The sequence below is a fragment of the Salmo trutta genome, chromosome 26 (genome assembly GCF_901001165.1).
Source record: "Salmo trutta chromosome 26, fSalTru1.1, whole genome shotgun sequence".
NCBI lineage: Eukaryota > Metazoa > Chordata > Actinopteri > Salmoniformes > Salmonidae > Salmo > Salmo trutta.
The window spans coordinates 20,143,881-20,163,841 of NC_042982.1; the positions used below are offsets into that span (position 1 = coordinate 20,143,881).

At 44.9% G+C, this 19,961-nt stretch overlaps 1 protein-coding gene across 1 annotated transcript in view; it reads left to right on the forward strand.

The window, feature by feature from the left end:
* LOC115163360 (max-binding protein MNT) overlaps positions 1-19,848 on the forward strand; it is a 30,736-nt gene extending 10,888 nt beyond the window's left edge. Inside the window, exons 5-6 of the mRNA XM_029715167.1 lie at positions 13,915-14,107; positions 16,690-19,848. Of these exons, the coding sequence (XP_029571027.1) occupies positions 13,915-14,107; positions 16,690-17,504 (1,008 nt within the window). The 3' untranslated portion in view covers positions 17,505-19,848. The remainder of the gene's footprint in view (positions 1-13,914; positions 14,108-16,689) is intronic.
* Positions 19,849-19,961: the final 113 nt, after the last annotated feature.

A 19,961-nucleotide genomic window follows, 5' to 3' on the forward strand; every position in this document is an offset into this window, starting at 1 on the left:
TTTTTGTTCTTTTCACGCTGTCATATAGGTCATTATTGTGGAGTTACTACAATGTTGTTGATCCATCCTCCGTGTTCTCCCTTCACAGCCATTGAACTCGGTAGCTGTTTTAAAATCACCAATGGCCTCATGGTGACGTCCCTGAGCAGTTTCCTTCCTGTCCTGCAGCTCAGTTCAAAAGGACAACTGCATCTTTGATGTGTCTGGGTGGTTTAATACATCATCCAAAGCATAATTATTAACTTAACCTTGCTTAAAGATATATTTAATGTCCTTGATTTTGGAATGAGATATTCAACAAGCCGGTGTCCACATACTTTTGGTCATGTAATGTCTTTTTTTATTTGTGTGAATACTTGAACAGATTTACTAAATTAAACATTTTTAGCAGAATTCCTAGTGATTTTTGTAACCAACTTTTTATTTAATTTTGTCATTTTTCTTTTTCAGAGTGGCGTTACAGGTACAAACTTTTTAGACGAACTAAAATCCCCCCACCAAAATAAATTACTCGCAGGACGGTTTTGTCCCTGTTGCTGACCTTGGGTTCACTCTTTGGTGGTGTTGCTAGGAACCATCTGAGCATTGAACTTTTCTGTTGCTTCTTCATTGTGAACTGAAGATTGCCTTGCCCTTCATCTCCTGCTGATTGTGTGTGAACTACTGTATGCCTGATCCACCACACCTACAGGTGGCGGCTTGTGTGGGAAAACTGTCTGGGACAAAATTGGTATAAACTGGTATAAACGGCAATTCATTTCAGATTAACTAAGATGATAACAATTGTTATTTGTTTTAGTGCCAGTAGGCTATTATTGGAGCTGTTTTGTATATCCTTAGGTCCTTGGTGTTCTTGACAATGTCATTAGGTCAGGTTAGTCCAGGAGAGGACCGGTGAGGGAAGGGAGTTTCTAGTCTCTAGCAGAAGGCTAAACTGTTTGGCTATGCACTGCTCCCTGGGGTATAGACGGACCAGAGTCTCCAAAATGTACCAAGAGTTCATTAAAACCCCTTTGAAAGATTATTTTTACGGGACTAAAACCTTTTAATAGACTTTTGTGGTTGAAAAGGAATGACTGTAAGTGGTTCAATGATGTGTGATACAGGCAGGTAGTATATCGAAAGCTATGTGCGAGCAGGTGACTGGTGTACAAAGGTCTTGATCAAACCTAACTTAACTCAGGAGTGATATGATAGAGTTCCCGTTGCTATGTTCGCCTGTGTGTGCTTGTTCAAAATATATGCAGTTATTAAGTCAAAGTTTCAACACACCTACTCATTCAAGGGTTTTCTTTATTTGTAATATTTTCTACATTGTAGAATAATAGTGAAGACATCAAAACTATGAAATAACACATGGAATCATGCAGGCACCAAAAAAGGGTTATACAAATCAAAATATATTTTAGATTCTTCAAAGTAGCCACCCTTTGCCTTGATGACAGCTTTGCACATTCTTGGCATTCTCTCAACCAGCTTCACCTGGAATGCTTTTCCAACATGCTGAGTACTTGTTGGCTGTTTTTCCTTCACTCTGCGGTCCAACTCATCCCAAACCATCTCAATTGGGTTGAGGTTGGGTGATGGTGGAGGCCAGGTCATCTGATGCAGCACTCCATCACTCTCCTTCTTGGTCAAATAGCCCTTACACAGCCTGGAGGTGTAATCTGTCATTGTCCTGTTAAAAAACAAATGATAGTCCCACTAAGTGCAAACCAGATGGGATGGCGTATCGCAGCCGACTGCTGTGGTAGCCATGCTGGTTAAGTGTGCCTTGAATTCTAAATAAATCAGACAGTGTCACCAGCAAAGCACCATCACACCACGACCTCCATGCTTCACGGTGGGAACCACACGTGCAGGAGATCATCCGTTCACCTGCTCACAAAGACACGGTGGTTGGAACCAAAAATCTAATTTGAACTCGTCAGACCAAAGGACAGATTTCCGCCGGTCTAATGTCCTTTGCTCGTGTTTCTTGGCCCAAGCAAGTCTCTTCTTATTATTGGTAGTATTGTTTTCTTTGCAGCAATTCAACATTGAAGCCCTGATTCATGCAGTCTCCTCTGAACAGTTGATGTTGAGATGTGTCTGTTACTTGAACTCTGTTGCATTTATTTGGGCTGCAATCTGTGGTTGGTAACTCTAATGAACTTATTCTCTGCAGCAGAGGTAACTCTGGGTCTTCCTTTCCTGTGGCGGTCCTCATGAGAGCCAGTTCATCATAGCGCTTGATGGGTTTTGCGACTGCACTTGAAAACTTTCAAAGTTCTTGAAATGTTCCGCATTGACTGACCTTCATGTCTAAAAGTAATGATGGACTGTTGTTTGTCTTTGCTTATTTGAGCTGTTCTTGCCATAATATGGACTTAGCCTTATTTGGTAAAAGTCCATCTTCTGTATACCACCCCTACCTTGATTGGCTCAAACACATTAAGAAGCATAGAAATTCCACAAATTAACAAGGCACACCTGTTTAATTGAAATGCATTCCAGATGACTACCTCATGAAGCTGGTTGAGAGAATGACAGGAGTGTGCATAGCTGTCATCAAGGCAAAGGGTGGCTACATTGAAGAATCTCAAATATAAAATATTAACTCAGCAAAAAAAGAAATATCCCTTTTTCAGGACCCTGTCTTTCAAAGATAATTTGTAAAAATCCAAATAACTTAAATGATCATTGTAAAGGATTTAAACATGGTTTCCCATGCGTAATCAATGAACCATAAACAATTAATGAACATGCACCTGTGGAACGGTCGTTAAGACACTAACAGCTTACAGATGTTAGACAATTAAGGTCACAGTTATGAAAACTTAGGACACTAAAGAGGCCTTTTTACTGACTCTGAAAAACACCAAAAGAAAGATGCCCAGGGTCCCTGCTCATCTGCGTGAATGTGCCTTAGGCATTCTGCAAGGAGGCATGAGGACTGCAGATGTGGCCAGGGCAATAAATTGCAATGTCTGTACTGTGAGACGCCTAAGGCAGTGCTACAGGGACACAGGATGAACAGCTGATCGTCCTCGCAGTGGTAGACCACGTTTAACAACACCTACACAGGATCGGTACATCCGAACGTCACACCTGCGGGACAGGTACAGGATGGCAACAACAACTGCCCGAGTTACACCAGGAACGCACAATCCCTCCATCAGTGCTCAGATTGTCCGCAATAGGCTGAGAGAGGCTGGACTGAGGGCTTGTAGGCCTGTTGTAAGGCAGGTCCTCACCAGACATCACTAGCAACAACGTTGCCTATGGGCACAAACCCACCGTCGCTGGACCAGACAGGACTGGCAAAAAAGTGTTCTTCACTGACGAGTCACGGTTTTGTCTCACCAGGGGTGATGGTCGGATACACGTTTATCGTCGAAGGAACAAGCGTTACACCGAGGCCTGTACTCTGGAGCGGGATTGAGGTGGAGGGTCCGTCATGGTCTGGGGCGGTGTGTCACAGCATCATCGGACTGAGCTTGTTGTCATTGCAGGCAATCTCAACGCTGTGTGTTACAGGGAAGATGTCCTCCTCCCTCATGTGGTACCCTTCCTGCAGGCTCATCCTGACATGACCCTCCAGCATGACAATGCCACCAGCCATACTGCTCGTTCGGTGCGTGATTTCCTGCAAGACAGGAATGTCAGTGTTCTGCCATGGCCAGCGAAGAGCCCGGATCTCAATCCCATTGTGCATGTCTGGGACCTGTTGGATCGGAGGGTGAGGGCTAGGGCCATTCCCCCCAGAAATGTCCGGGAACTTGCAGTTGCCTTGGTGGAAGAGTGGGGTAACATCTCACAGCAAGAACTGGCAAATCTGGTACAGTCTGAGGAGGAGATGCACTGCAGTACTTAATGCAGCTGGTGGCCACACCAGATAATGACTAACTTTAGATTTTTACCTCCCCCCCCTTTGTTCAGGGACACATTATTCCATTTCTCTTAGTCATATGTCTCAAATCGAATTTTATTGGTCACATACACGTGGTTAGCAGATGTTAATGCGAGTGTAGCGAAATGCTTGTGCTTCTAGTTCCGACCGTGCACTAATATCAAACAAGTAATCTAACAATTCCACAACTACCTTATACACACAAGTGTAAAGGAATGAATATGTATGAGCGATGGCCGTGCGGCGTAGGCAAGATGCAGTCGATGGTATAGAGTACAGTATATACATATGAGTATGTAGGGTATGTAAATATTATATCAAGTGGCATTGTTTAAAGTGACGTTTATTACATCCAACTACATGATTCCATATGTGATTTCATAGGTTTGATGTCTTCACTATTATTCTACAATTTTAGAATATCGTAAAAATAAAGAAAAACCATGTAATGAGTAGGTGTGTCCAAACTTTTTTGACTGGTACTGTACACACACACACACCCCTATCCTCTGCTGGTGAGGATCTGATCCTGTGTGTTGATGGCAGCGGTGGGGTTTTACTCCCTGGGAGGCAGGGCTAGGAGAGCGGGAAACTAGGGCAGTGTGGGTCCACAGAACTCATGTCACCAAATCTCTCTCCTCCCCCTGCCTCCCCTCTAGTGTGTTGTGCTCGACTAGCAGACTGACCCAGCACCCCCACCCCTACTCGACAGCCAAGCTGGATTTAGGGTGTATTTAAAGCACATGTACCGGCCGGGAAACAAACAACTACAGACATTTTCCACTCTTGATGTATTTGCACTGCAGGGCAGTCTCCATTTTTAGCCGTAGGAATTTAGCTTGAGCTTATTTAGTGAAGAGGGAAATCAGAATTTGTTTTTTTGGATGAGGGAGATTGAGTTTATTTCCAGCTTAAGTAATGCATGTTTGCAGGACCGAAATACCGTTTAAAATATTTTGAATTACTTTGAAGTTATAAGTATGACAGGCCAAAATGTGTGTAGTTGCTTCATGTTGCCAGTGCTACAGCACGCCCACATTCTCTGGTCTTCCCTTTATTCATCAGTTTACTGTAAGCGGCTCCTTCTCAGTACTCATATCTATGGACGGCAGACTGAGACCAGCGCTTCCTGATAGACGAGCTGAGTACACACACTAGCCTATTGCGGTCCTCTCTTCTTGGTAACAGTTCCCTGAAGCTCAGTTGGTAGAGCATGGTGTTTGCAACACATGGTGTTTGCAACGCCAGGGTTGTGGGTTCGATTCCCACGGGGGGCCAGTACGGGAAAAAAAAAAATGTATGAAATGAAATGTAAGTCGCTCTGGATAAGAGCGTCTGCTAAATGACTAAAATGTAAAAATGTAAAGTTGAGTAGTAGAAGTCGTGCTGAGTCACGCAGTTCTCTTCCCTAATTGTTATTGGTTGAGCTCCAATAGTGGTGGGTTGGGGGAGAGCGAGGGAGGGGAGAGAAGAAAAGGAGATGGAGGGGTGTTTAAAAGTACAGCGTGTGATCGCTGTCGTTCAGACATGGACAGTACGGTGCAGGGCAGACGTTTCCGACTGCACGCGCCTCTCTCCCCGCATGCTCCTTCCTGATCCCCTCTCTTCAACCTTTTTTGTTATTTAGGCTAGGGGCAGCATAGCGGCAGTGTAGTCTGCTAATGTGACCAATGAGGACCAGACCAGAGAGGTTGAATAAGAGGATTTGGGCAGAGGATTAGTTTTCATTTGATTCATCTTTGGACAGTGACGCTGGCAGCCCTGTGTCTGTCATCTTTGTTGAACAACATGGCCTTCTGGGTAGGAGTGCTGATCTAGGATCAGTTTAGCCTTTTGGATCATAATGAATAAGATTTATTTTGGTCAGAAGGGACTTGATCCTAGATCAGCACTCCTACTAGGATACACTTTATGAATACAGACTCATCTTCAGGCTGGGTGTCTTATCAGAGCATGTCTCTTGTTTTGCGCTGAGGTTAGTGTCACTGTGAGGTTACTTCTCGCCAACAGCCACTGCTGAGAAGTCAAGTCACACTTCTGTTTAATTTCTTCCTCCTTTCATAGAAGTGACCGAGAGTGAGTAAGCTAGCGAGACCAAACCGAACGAGGAACTTGAATATAAGGCTGCCTGCATCACGTGTTAGTAGGATTCTTGTGGTATCTAAACCAACACTGGTGTGTAATGTTCCAAGATTCTGCTGCTCGCAAGCAGATTTTTACTTCCGCATGCTTCTCGGTTTGATGTTTTTCTCAAGACTTTTTCCTACAGTAGTTTGTTGTCCTATGTGTTACGCTATATTTTTAGATTTTACGACTTCCTATGATGTGGTCTGTGCTGTCTAACGTGGGATGTGTTTCTCTATCTGACCTAATTGCTGCTCTTTGTGTGTGTGTGTGAGAGAGAGAGAGAGAGGCTGTGTACTCTATGCTGCGCCATGGCTGGGACTCTTAAATGCTGGCGTGCTCAGCACTGGGGCTCCTCCCTCTTTCTCTCTCCTTTCATCCCTCCCTCCATCCTGCCTCACTCTGCTCACAGGGCCACATGAGCAGAGAGCACATGGCTAGCCAGAGCTGTATGATGTCACCGCGTGATGGGCCCTCCTCTTCGCCCCGCCCACAGCCACAGCTCAGTGCTAGAGCTATCTCCTCGGCTGGAACTGCCTGGGAGGGAGGGGACACGCGTCAACACCACGCTTGTTTTAACCAGCCTATTAGATTTCACTGGCGGCAGAACGACTCTGACGGAACCTGTTTGGGATGCAGAAGAGCTGTGTGTTGGAGGGCAAATGTGCTTTTCCATGTGGTGGGGAAGCTGCTCATGTCCACTACAAATCATATATTATAAATATAATACAAAGTACTTGATTTTGCAAATATGATAATTTCTCTGTTTTTAAGAGTAGCTCATGTTTTGAGTTTCACAGGCAGAGATTTTAACCTAGTTAATATCTAATTCTTTGACTCAACGATTTCAGGTTTTAGGTTTCAGGTTTCTATTGAGAGGAAATCACAGGATTTGAAGTGTTAGTTTTTTATTTTCTTCTTTGATTCCATGCCTTTTGTAAGGATTTACGTCATCAAAAGAAGTCTATATAGTAAGTGGGTCACCTAGTTGGTCGTTTCTGATTCTGAAAGACGCGTCCTTTCAAAGCAACACCAGACCCCGTCACATATTATTGGGACAGTTGGTGTGTTTTTGGATCATTCCCCCCGTGAGGGTGTGAGCTTTGACCCAAGCTGGAATAGTGAAATATTACTTCCACAGGTCTGTCCTCATTGGGGTTTGTGTGTTTGTTTGTTCCTTGGTCAGCTCCTATTCCATCTAAGTGGTTTAACACAGAAGGGAATTAACCCTGGCTGAACATTAATGCTATTTACTAGGAGACCAACTGAAAGGGGTCTGAACCTGGAGGAGCTTGGAAATGAACTCGGGGCATTTTGGAAATTCTTTGTTGGTGTTGATTTAGACTCAATTGAGGCTACCTGTTGAGGTAATCTAGGCAGGTACTCAAGGCATACTTAGTTGTGCGTCCCAAATTACACCTTATTCCCTATATAGTACACTACTTTTGACCAGAGCTACTATGGGACCTGGTCAAACGTAGTCCTGTGTGGCTCAGTTGGTAGCAAGGTGCTTGCAACGCCAAGGGTCGTGGGTTCGATTCCCCCCGGGGTCACCCATACGTAAATGTATGCACACATGACTAAGTCGCTTTGGATAAAACCGTATTCTAAATGGCATATTCTATTAGTGCAATATATAGGGAATAGAGGGCCATTTGGGACTGAGCCTTAGTCTCGGGATACTGATGCCTCCAGTATCTTCTGTTTGAAGCATTGTTATTGCAGTGTTGAAACCGCATCTTGGTCAGGTTTGAGCCATCAATTTTCAAGAGCAACAGAATTGTTCTGCTCTTTTCAGTTTTACGAAAACGTACTGTTCCTTTACCCAAGCTGTCACAGCAATCTTACATGTTGTGTCATTTCCTCCAGCTCTGTCTGTATAAAGTACATTTCGACTCACAGGTTGAATATAACGGATGTTAGAGAAGTGTGTTTCCACACAGCCGGTAATTACCACTCCATCCCCTGCCAACCACTGAGGAGGTGAGAACAGGGCACAGTTGCTGTCTGCAATGTTTGTATTGTTCATGGTGCTCTCATTCTAGCAAAGTACAGTGCCAGTCAAAGATTGATAAGGATTTTGATAGTGGCCTTTCGTCCTCAGCAACTCTTCCGCATAGTGACTGACAACAATGCAGCAAGGTCTGGAACACTACGACTGTATAACCCATTACATGGCAAGAACTCTCAAATTAGGCCACTTACCACCCAGTTTTAACACGGATGCACGCACACAGCGTTTGCGCACACACACCCAAAAGTAGGTATTTTCCACTAAAAAGCGACTCCTTTTTTGTTTTTGCCTGGAGCCACTTGAAGTTTTCTATTCCAACTTGGGACCTAGAGAGAAGACAACAGAAAGGTTTACGGTTACTGATGATCACAACAAACGCTAGTGAAAAGACCGGTGTCCCCCAGGCTAATTACCAAGCCCAGTGCACTGAAGGAGTAGCTTGTCTGTGACGTGGTTGGCTGCCTGCTGCTCACGCGATCTAGCTTAGGCTAGCCTAGCGCAATCTGTCTCCGCTGTGCTGCAAAAGTGAATCAGTGAGTACAGCCTGGCTGCTCCCTTCTCCCCCGCTACTCTCCCTCCCCCTCGGTCTCCTCTCTCTGCGGGGCCATGTGCTCAGCACCCGCATTGCATGTCATGCCGCCTGAGCGGTGTTTATACACACACACACACACACACACACGGCACAGTGAGACCTGCTCTACTTTCTTTCACACAAACAGATCTAAACCAGGCCCCACTACTCCTCTAAGGAAAGGCGGGGGGAAGGGAGGGAGTCATGTTTGTCACGTGCGAATGAAACAAAAGCTAATTGTAACCTCATCTCCCTTTCTCCCCCTCTTCCCTTGTCGTAGCGTGGACTGCCTTGTCGTAGCTGCAGGGCTCTTTTTCAGTATTTCTAAGGATGGTAGGGACTTAGTGCATTCGGAAAGTATTCAGACCCCTTCACTCACACACACATGGTACCAGTCAAAAGTTTGGACACCTACTCATTCCAGGGTTTTTCTTTTTGACTATTTTCTACAATGTTCTACAACTATGAAATAACACATATGGAATCATGTAGTGACCAAAAATGGGTTAAACAAATAACAATATATTTGAGATTTTTCAAAGTTGCCACCCTCTGCCTTGATGATTGCCAAGCGTATGCAAAGCTTTCTCTCAACCAGCTTCACCTGGAATGCTTTTCCAACAGTCTTGAAGGATTTCCCACATATGCTGAGCACTTGTTGGCTGCTTTTCCTTCACTCTGTGGTCCAACTCATCCCAAACCATCTCAATTGGGTTGAGGTCGGGTGATGGAGGCCCGGTCATCTGATGCATCACTCTCCTTGGTCAATTGCCCTTACGCAGCTTGAAGGTGTAATGTGTCATTGTCCTGTTAAAAAACAAATGGTAGTCCCACCTAAGTGCAAATCAGATGGGATGGCGTATCGCAGCCGACTGCTCTGGTAGCCATGCTGGTAAGTATGCTTTGAATTCTAAATAAATCACAGACAGTGTCACCAGCGACGCACCACCACCTCCATGCTTCACGGTGGGAGAAACACATGCAGAGATCATCCATTCACCTGCTCTGCGTCTCACAAAGACACGGCGGTTGGAACCAAAAATCTCAAATTTGGACTCATCAGACCAAAGGACAGATTTCTGCCGGTCTAATGTCCTTTGCTCGTGTTTCTTGGCCCAAGCAAGTCTTCCACATGCTGAGCACTTGTTGGCTGCTTTTCCTTCACTCTGCGGTCCAACTCAACTCATCCCAAACCATCTCAATTGGGTTGAGTTTGGTTGATTTGTGGAGACCAGGTCATATGATCCTTCTTGGTCAAATAGCCCTTACACAGCCTAGAGGTGTGTTGGGTCATTATCCTGTTGAAGGGTACCAAAAAAATTCTGCAGCATTGAAGGTCCCCAAGAACACACTGGCCTCCATCATTCTTAAATGGAAGAAGTTTGAAACCACCAAGACTCTTCCTAGAGCTGGCCCCCCGGCCCAAAACTGAGCAATCGGTGGAGAAGGGCCTTGGTCAGGTAGGTGAACAAGAACCTGATGGTCACTGACAGAGCTCCAGAATTCCGATGTGGAGATGGGAGAACCTTCCAAAGGACAACTATCTCTGCAGCAATCCACCAATCAGGTCAGATGTAAAAGGCACATGACAGCCCGCTTGGAATTTTCCAAAAGGCACCTAAAGGAATATAACCACGAGAAACAAGATGCTGATGTCTGATTGAACTTTTTGGCCTGAATACCAAGCGCCATGTCTGGAGGAAACCAGGCACCGCTCATCACCTGGCCAATACCAATGTTTTTCAGCGACCGGGAGACTAGTCCGGATCGAGGGGAAAGATGAACGAAGCAAAGTACAGAGATACTTGTTGAAAATCTGCTCCAGAGCGCTCAGGACCTGACTGGGCGACGGTTCACCTTTCAACAGGACAACGACCCTAAGCACACAGCCAAGACAACGCAGGAATGACTTCAGGACAAGTCTCAATGTCCTTGAGTGGCCCAGCCAAAGCCTGGACTTGAACCCGATCAATAGCTGTGCAGCAACGCTTCCAATCTAACTTGACAGAGCTTGAGAGGATCTGCAGAGAAGACTGGGAGAAACTCCCCAAATACAGGTGTGCCAAGCTTGTAGCGTCATACCCATGAAGACTCGAGGCTGTAATTGCTGCCAAAGGTGCTTCAACAAAGTACTGAGTAAAGGGTCTGAGTACTTTTGTAAACGTGATATTTCATTTTTTTTTAACACTTGCAAAAATGTCTAAACCAGTTTTTTTGCTTCTTCATTATGGGGTATTGTGTGGAAAAAGTCAAGTGGTCTGAATACTTTCCGAATGCGCTGTAGTAGTAGGTGGATCAGTACAGGCTGATACCGAAGAGATGCGCCCATGCTTTCTCTGTCATGTGTTCTGTAGTATCCATCTGCTGTTCTTGGCTTGTCTCACCCTAGCTGTTGCTGTGTGTTCTCTGTTCTTGAATGGGGGCTGGGGCAGATATCCTTGCTTGTGTAGACTACGGTGGTAGTACAGCTTGCCTTGCAGTGTGTTTTGACTTTCTCCAAGGACAGTATTGAACAGCCAAGTGCATACGAATGGCAACTAAGGCTAGTATAGCAAGCAGATGGAGGTGTATTAATGGCTAGAAGCAGCTAGCTACTAGATGGTGTAGCGACAGAGGTGGGGCCATAGTCGTTGTACCAGAGCGAGTTCAGTGGGTGTTTGTAGAGCAGTGAGTAGTACATGCAGCATCTTTCTTGCGGGCGCTCACTCTGTCTCTCTCTGTCTGTATGAGTCATAGCACTAGGCCCAGAATTCCACCGTGTGTTCATGAGCATGCTTGCAAAAGACATGCCCCCACACTCACATTCACATATGACTGTCTCCCTGTTACAGCGTTGGCTTTATGACTGCGTTCTACCACAGTTTATTTTTTTACCTTGTTATAGCATTGTTTATTTGGTCGCTGATGTACGTTTCTGATGCCTTTTTTAATATTCTACCGCTGTACAACTGACGCACTGGGACAATGTGCTGCTTATCACCTGACATGTTGCCATGGAAACAATGGTGGTTTTCAGCTGTTGCCGTGACAACAAAACGAGGGGGGCGGTCTGATTGGAGCAGAGTGCTGTCATTATTCATATAGTTATGTTGGTGGTAAAGACCACCCAGACCGGCTGGATGAGACGGGCACAGACACACCTACCTCTGGGGTCTGTCTAGGACCATAGGTGACTCACCACCAGCCAGTCAGGGGAGTCTGCAGCAGTACGCCTTCTACTGGACTGATAAAGCCTTAAACAACACCAGATTGGCTGTCTTAATCGTTTTAACTCTACCCTAACATTTAAATCAAGACAGAATGACAGATCTGATCTTCTTTAGCTTTAGACTGCACAACAGTCTCGTCTCATATATACGCACACCTCTCCTGTCCTATAGGCTGCATAGTGTTATCACACACACATCTCCTTTCTGCCCTCCATGGTAAGGAGCAGTTCACGCATGTAGATTTAGACAGGTCATAGGGTTGGGGTTGTGTTTCAGTGTGCATGCTTGTGGGAGGGGCCTGGGTTTGTGGGAGGGGCCTGGGTTTGTGTGAGTGACAGCACAGCAGAGCATCTTATCTAATCTTGGTTGAAGACCCGCAATTGGCCTTACATCTGTTTATACTTCCATACTGTATAGCAATTGTACAAATGTAGTATGTGTACCTAGTCTCACACACACAGCTACATTATACACAGATACAGGAAGTCCAGGTCTGTGAGCACACAGCTTTATGGCGCTGAGTCATAGATGAGTCCAGCCTTGTTAGCCTTGTCGTGATTCTAGTCTTTTAGCTTCGTCCTGATTGGCTAGTCATGATTCCACGGTCTTCTGAACATAGTCGATTGGGCAATACCCACTGGAAGAGGGGGAATGAAAGTCAGTGTTTATGTTTCTCATAAAGTCAATGTAAAGGTTTCTTGTCCTGGCAGACTCCATCATGGTGTTCTTCCTAGTTGTTTTCTGTCTCCCAGGCAGCATGACCAGGCAGACCGACAGTATAATCTCTCTGTGCCTGCTGCTCTCCCTCCGTACAGACCTGCCCAGCCCACTACAGCCTGTTTTGTCAGGCCTTTGTCAGCTGACCAGGAAAAGATAAACTGGGTCAGAGAGCCACTGCCCAGCACCTCCCTCTTTCGGTACTCCCTCCCGCTATCCAGGTCTCTCTGTGTCTGTTCTTCCTTTCACACAGTCATGCTGCCTGCCAGGTCATGCTGCCTGCCAGGTCATGCTGCTGGTGTAGGTTAATGTCTGTTGCTTCTGCTTGTCCAGTCAAAGGAAGCAACAGACATGGAAATGGCTCTCCCAAGACTTTATTTTAGACTGCTGTCAGTCCTATGAAATGGTCTTGAGTAATGCTTTCAGAGCAGTAAATGAGTGTCCATGTGGTTTAGAAAGAACATTTGTGGGGACTAGCAAGGCGAGCAAAGAGGAAAACTGGAGGGGCCCACATAAGGAGGCATACCCAAGCAGTCTCTAAGAGGATGTTGATGCTTGCGTCTAACAACAGTAGTGCTACACTCCGAGAGTATTAGTTAGTGTTCCCAGAGGGGCTTGTCCTCTGCTCCTCTGGAATCCAGCTCAGCCTACCGTGGAAGTGAAGTAGATGCAGCAATGACCTTCTGAAGAAACATTATCTATCGACTGTTGTAAACACTCAGGATGTGGCCGTGGTGTCGTTTTGACAGTAATATAACATGTTTCTGTACAGGGAGAGAGAATGATCTCTTGGTCAGTGTGTGTGTATATAGCTCTGTCTCAACATTGACAGATGAAGTAGAGACCATGGGGTCAGGAAATAGTGTTGGTGTTATCATTGGTTGTTTGATGTACTGTCACAGACAAGGAAGTGAACAGCATAACGAATACACTAAGGGGAGGCTTGTTTGTCAAGTTGATTAGAAGAGATAAATGGATTATGCATGTGGTCCCGCGGCTGTTGCTAAAGCAACCCAGATCTGGATAGCAGCTTTTACTTTACATGAACGCAAATGGGGAGGTTTATGACATTGGTATGTATGATTTTAATTATGACTAGGTAAACTCGATGTACACATTGAGGACCAATTACACCTGGAATAGAATCCAGACAATTTATTTAAATTTAACTAGGCAAGTCCGTTAAGAACAAATTCTTAAACAATGACAGCCTACCACTGGTTCTTTTGAAGAACTTGTGTGGAACGTGAAACTTCAATTCAAAGTTTTATTATAATCAATTTGCAGAATTCAGGCTCTCTCTCTGAAATGTTTGATTTCCCCATTATAAATGGGTGTGTGTTCAAACTGTACTGAGCCCTTTCCTCTCTTCCTCTGTGTCTTACAGACGTTGAAGCGCAAGGAGAAGGAGTACGAGCATGAGATGGAGAGACTGGCGCGGGAGAAAATCGCTACTCAGCAGCGATTGGCTGAGCTGAAGAACGAGCTGAGCCAATGGATGAATGTCATGGAGATCGACCGTGTTCTCAGACAGACGGTTCAACCAGAAGACGACCAGGCTTCTACCTCTACTGCCTCAGGTACGCTCAATCAATCGATTTAACCAAGCAATCACATTAATTAAGAAAACCGTTTTGCTTAAAAATAGCTCTATGGACACCATAGATCAAAAATGGCTTGCATTGAACGATAACCCTGATTCTCACCGACACAGGAGTAGGTCTCTTGCCTGTGTGAAGCAGGATGTGAAATCTGACACCACTTGAAGCTGGGATGTCCCTCCTAGTATTTAATTCGCTCTTCTGACTGTCCAACTCCTTGCTGAACCCTACATCACAGCCACTAACAACGCATATGCCTGGAATCCTTACGTCATAGTGCAGCAGGAGAGAGGGGTTTTGTCGCTGGTGCGATCCGAGATCGATTTAGAGCCAGTAATAAAATAATTTTAAACAAATAGATTTTAAACAATGTTTGTCATAGACGGACACAATTTTAATATGAGATGAAAGACGAGATCAGGAAGCCAAACTAGAGCTCTGTGAAGTTCAAAGCGATGGGGGCAGACGCTTTGCTCAAGAGACCTTTAGAAAATGTATTTTACAGTTAAGTTATAGATAGTTGTTTTTATAATTAGAATATACTATATGTAGAAAGCAAGTCATTTCAAGCCTTATTCAAACAGTTTTTCTTTGAAAAAAGGGACTTTTAAATTTTTTTTTTTTTTAACAAGACCCTGTCTTTCAAAAAATAATTTGTAAAAATACAAATAACTTCACAGATCTTCATTGTAAAGGGTTTAAACACTGTTTCCCATGCTTGTTGAATGAACCATAAACAATTAATGAACATGCACCTATTGAACGGTCGTTAATTGTCTACCATCTGTAAGCTGTTCGTGTCTTAAGGTCACAGTTAAGAGAACTTAGGACACTGAAGAGGCCTTTCTACTGACTCTGAAAAACACCAAAAGAAAGATTCCCAGGGTCCCTGATCATCTACGTGAACGTGCCTTATGCCTCCTTTGCAGCATGCCTGAGGACTGCAAATGTGGCCAGGGAAATAAATTGCAATGTCTACTGTGAGCTGCCTCGCAGTGGCAGACCACGTATAACAACACCTGTACAGGATTGTTATATCAGAACATCTCACCTGCGCGACAGGTACAGGATGGCAACAACAACTGCCCGAGTTACACCAGGAACGCACAATCCCTCCATCAGTGCTCAGACTGTCCGCAATAGGCTGAGAGAGGCTGGACTGAGGGCTTGTAGGCCTGTTGTAAGGCAGGCCTACAAGCATAAACCCACCGTTGCTGGACCAGACAGGACTGGCAAAAAGTGTTATTCACTGACAAGTCGTGGTTTTATCTCGTGGTCGGATTCGTGTTTATCATCAAAGTAATGAGCGTTACACTGAGGCCTGTACTCTGGAGCGGGATTGAGGTGGAGGGTCCGTCATGGTCTGGGGGCGGTGTGTCACAGCATCATCGGACTGAGCTTGTTGTCATTGCAGGCAGTCTCAACGCTGTGCGTTACAGGGAAGACATCCTCCTCCTCATGTGGTTCCCTTCCTGCAGGCTCATCCTGACATGACCCTCCAATATGACAATGCCACCACGCACAGAACGAGCAGTATGGCTGATTTCCTGCAAGACAGGAATGTCGGTGTTCTGCCATGGCCAGCGAAGAGCCCGGATCTCAATCCCATTGAGCACGTCTGGGACATCTCACAGCAAGAACTGGCAAATCTGGTGCAGTCCATGAGGAGGAGATGCACTGCAGTACATAATGCAGCTGGTGGCCACACCAGATACTGACTCTTACTTATGATTTGACCCCCCCCCCCCTTTGTTCAGGGACACATTATTCAATTTCTGTTAGTCACATGTCTGTGGAACTTGTTCAGTTTGTCTGTTGAATCTTATGTTCATACAAAACGTGTAAATATAAGTTTGCTGAAAATAAACTCAGTTGACAGTGAGAGGATGTTTCTTTTTTTGCCGAGTTTATATTTATTTTCATATTTGTACTTAAACTTCTTCAAAAGTGACTACCTCAGCAATTTATACAAAAAAATACCAGAAAGGTGAGATTTGAACCTTTCTTAGAGTATGCAGCATTACTAGTTATTGTTTATGGCCCTCATGATAAATAATTCCGTTTGGGGATTATGTAGATTACATTTTCGGTTACATTTAACTGGTTTAAGATATAAGGGGGATCATAGCTATATAGTTCTATATTAGACCCTATAATTACAATTTTATAAATGCATAGAATTGTATACCATTTGAGGTTCTTGATCAACTGCAATTAATTACTTGGAAAAAGTCCCTGAAAGTCCTTGAATTTGACTTGCCAGTGTCTGTATAAACCCTGTTTAAAGGTTGTATAGTACTAGACCTAGGCTGTTGTATAGGTGGAGTTATGGGCCAATTTGCGCATATTCACTTTCATTCCTCTAAGTACACATGTAGAACTTCATGAAAATCCTTGTTGTTATTATTGTTTCAAACCATTTTGAAATGTTGATCCCAATGTCACACTGTTTATAGAAAGACCAACATTAGTTCCTACAGTGTTTTAAGAATGTGCAAAGCGATCATATCTGCGACGTTATCAAGCGTAAAGTTAATGTGTTCTTTCTGTCTGTCACACAGAGGGTGAAGACATCATGGATGACGACATGGATGAGGAGAATGTTCCAGCAGCCTTACCCACCGTGCCTCAACAAGCCATGCAACCCGAGTTGTACAAGACTGTGACCCCCACTCCCATAACCCCCACCACCTCCATCCTCACCCAACACATCTCCAGCCAACACAAGGCCCAAACGTACCCCCACCCGCTGTCAGCCCTGGCTGTCTCGGCTACATTCTCAACTACAGCATCAAACATCACCACCACCCCTATCCAGGCCCTCCTATCGTCTCACACACACATCGTAACCTCCCCTAGCACCCTCTTCCCGGCTCACACACACGTGGTGACCGCCCACGCTCATACTCACATGGTAAAGGCCCCCAGCCTCCAGCCCACAGTCATTGCCCACGCCTCTGCTTCCCACGCCTCTGTCATCCAGGCCGTCAACCACGTCATCCAGGCTTCATCTGGAGGAGCCAAGCACATCACCCATCTAGCTCCCTCCTCCTCAGCCCCCATGCAGCTGGCCCCAGGGCACCACCACCAGCCCATCGGAGACATCCCCATCCACCCTGTTACCCACCTGGGCCAGCACCATCTACCCACCATCTACCCCCAGTCCGTGGCTGTCACCCAGCCAGCCATGGTGGGCCACATCACCCACACTCTCACCCAGGTCAATGGTACTGCCCCCAGCCAGGGCACAACCACCATCATGGGAAAGCAGACGGCAGTTGGTGCCCAGGTGGTGACACATCACCAACAGCTGCTGAACCCTGTAACTATGGTGACCATGCCTTCATTCCCCGTTAGCACTCTGAAGCTAGCCTGATCTCTGACGCTAGCCTGAGAACCAAGCTACATGAACTGGCCACACCCACCCTGAGGTGGCCAGAGTCAGGCTGAAGTCGGAGACAGACCTCCAGATCTGGAGACCATCGGCCTCAGAGCAGACCAGCCGGACAGGAACCAGCCCAGACTCAGAGCCCAGGGCGACTGAAGCAGGCCCAGAGTGAGGCAGGCACCAGGACTACTGTACTGACAAACAAATGTAAATGTCCTCATACTGGACGTCCTCAAGTCCTCATATTCACTGATGATTCACAAACTGCATTATTAACTAACCTGATGCATTACGGCTATCAATAAGAAGTAACTCAGAACATTCCAAAAAGAAATTATAAAAATTCATTAAAAAAATATGTATCTGTATAATGGTTGAGAGGTGAAAGACAGCCAATGTTGTTGGGCTGAGTATGATGTCCAGGATGGTAATGTTGATGGAGTGTGATGTTATTGTATAGGATGCAGTGGAGACGTTCTCTGTCTGGCCCTCCTCCTGGTTCACGTTTCCAGAAGCAAAACAGTAGCTAATAGTGAGAGAAGGACGTCATCCAATGTCAAGGCAGTCAGACCTGCATATTTTCATTCAAGACCGGTTTTTATATTTCTGGTACAGGGTCATGTATTCCACAGCTAAGAGTATTTACAAACCACACTACTAATGACTGGTGGTGCCACTATTTGCTATTATGAAAGCACCAAGGTTTTCGATTTAACTGAAGTCTACCACTGCTATCAGAGGCCAGGGCCTATATTCACAAATCACCTGAGTAGTTGTGCTGATCCAGGATCTGCCCGTATAATCTTATTCATTATGATTTTAGTCTAAACTGATACTAGATAAGCACTCCTACTCTGAGACCTTTGTGGATACGGGCCTTGATGCGACCAGAAGGCAAAGCGTCCAATTTCAGACCGCTGAATCGGGGTCAGAGAGACTGGCTCTCTGGCTGTGTGATTGGTAGGTGTTGGCACGTCAGCGTCAGCATGGGATCTGTGTGTGTGTGTGTGTGTGTGCACGCATGCACTAACAACTAAGCGCCATAAAGGAGCACATTGAGGACATGATTGCTGGGACCTCCCCTTCCCACTACCCAGGCACATGGCTGTGAAACCTAAAACACGGCCTGGCCATTCTTCTCCCACTGCAGCGCTGTCATATTACTGCATGTTCCACAGGCTTCCCCTGGTGGTGGTAAACCACAACTGCATGTAAAATGAGATTGATTGAATGGTCATTGAGTGTACTAGTTTGTAATAACATATATTCAGTGTGTGTGGCCCGAGCAGGAATCAAACCCAAATGTTGGCATTACCAGTTCCACCATGCACATCTGAACCAGGTGATGTAAAGTATAACTGTGAGGACTTTTCCCAAAACTGAACAACCACTCAGTTTAGCACAGGAGTAAAACTACAATACTCAAGTGGCTACATATTACCACGATTTATATATATTTTTTTTTACTAATGGCAGAGCAGGAGCCATAGCAGGCACAATCACTGTAAATTGTTCCTGGAGTATCTATGTATGTGTAATAAAGTAGCTATATAGTGAGGCATATCTTGTTTGTTGCAGCAGTGATCTTGTTAACTAAGGCCTTCGGCAGTGTCATGGTAGAGCATTGAAGTGAATGTGGCAGTTTGGGGTTAAACGGCATGGTCGGGCAGTCACCTACGCCATTTTATCCTCTTTTTCCACCACCCATATGAATTATCTGGTATATCAACTATATCTAGATTCTCATGTTAGCCGTCCACTGCACTATTACACGACCTGTGTAGCTGAGATTCAACTTTTAACTTCTAGCACTTTGATATGCTACTTAATAACCCCAATTAAAGCAAAACTGGTTTACAACTGTACATAGCACTCGCAAAAACAGCACCTGACTGTGTCCCTCTTCACTTAATATGAATGAATGTTTTTATTTGTGTGTCTGTCTTTGGGAGGAAGAATGGACATGGTAGTCATAACATTTTTTTAAAAGTGTGTGGAATGGAACAGTATGTATGTACACATTCAATAATGGATTTAGTGTATTTTAAAGATTTGCCTGTTTTTGCATGTAGATTGGGGATTTTGGTTCATATGTAGATTTTTATGCCAGCTGTTTTCTGTGACCATGTACAGTACTGTATACCGCGGGAGAGCTTTCAGAGCTCTTTCCACAACGTTTGTGTTTTCCCTATGGAGAAAGTGGAAGTTCTATATTGCCTGTACATTTTGGGCTGCGTTTAGATCTAATTGTCCATTATGTAAAAAGAGAAATCATTTAAATGCATAAGTGGGAAATGCTTAAGATACTTAATAAATCTTATTACATTTATAACTTCTTGCTTTGGTCAATTTATTTGATCTACATTTTTAGGGTGTGTGTAGGCTCACTTAGCAACACCCTATCGCAATAGAAAGGAGTAGTAAAAAATGGCTAGAATGGAGAGC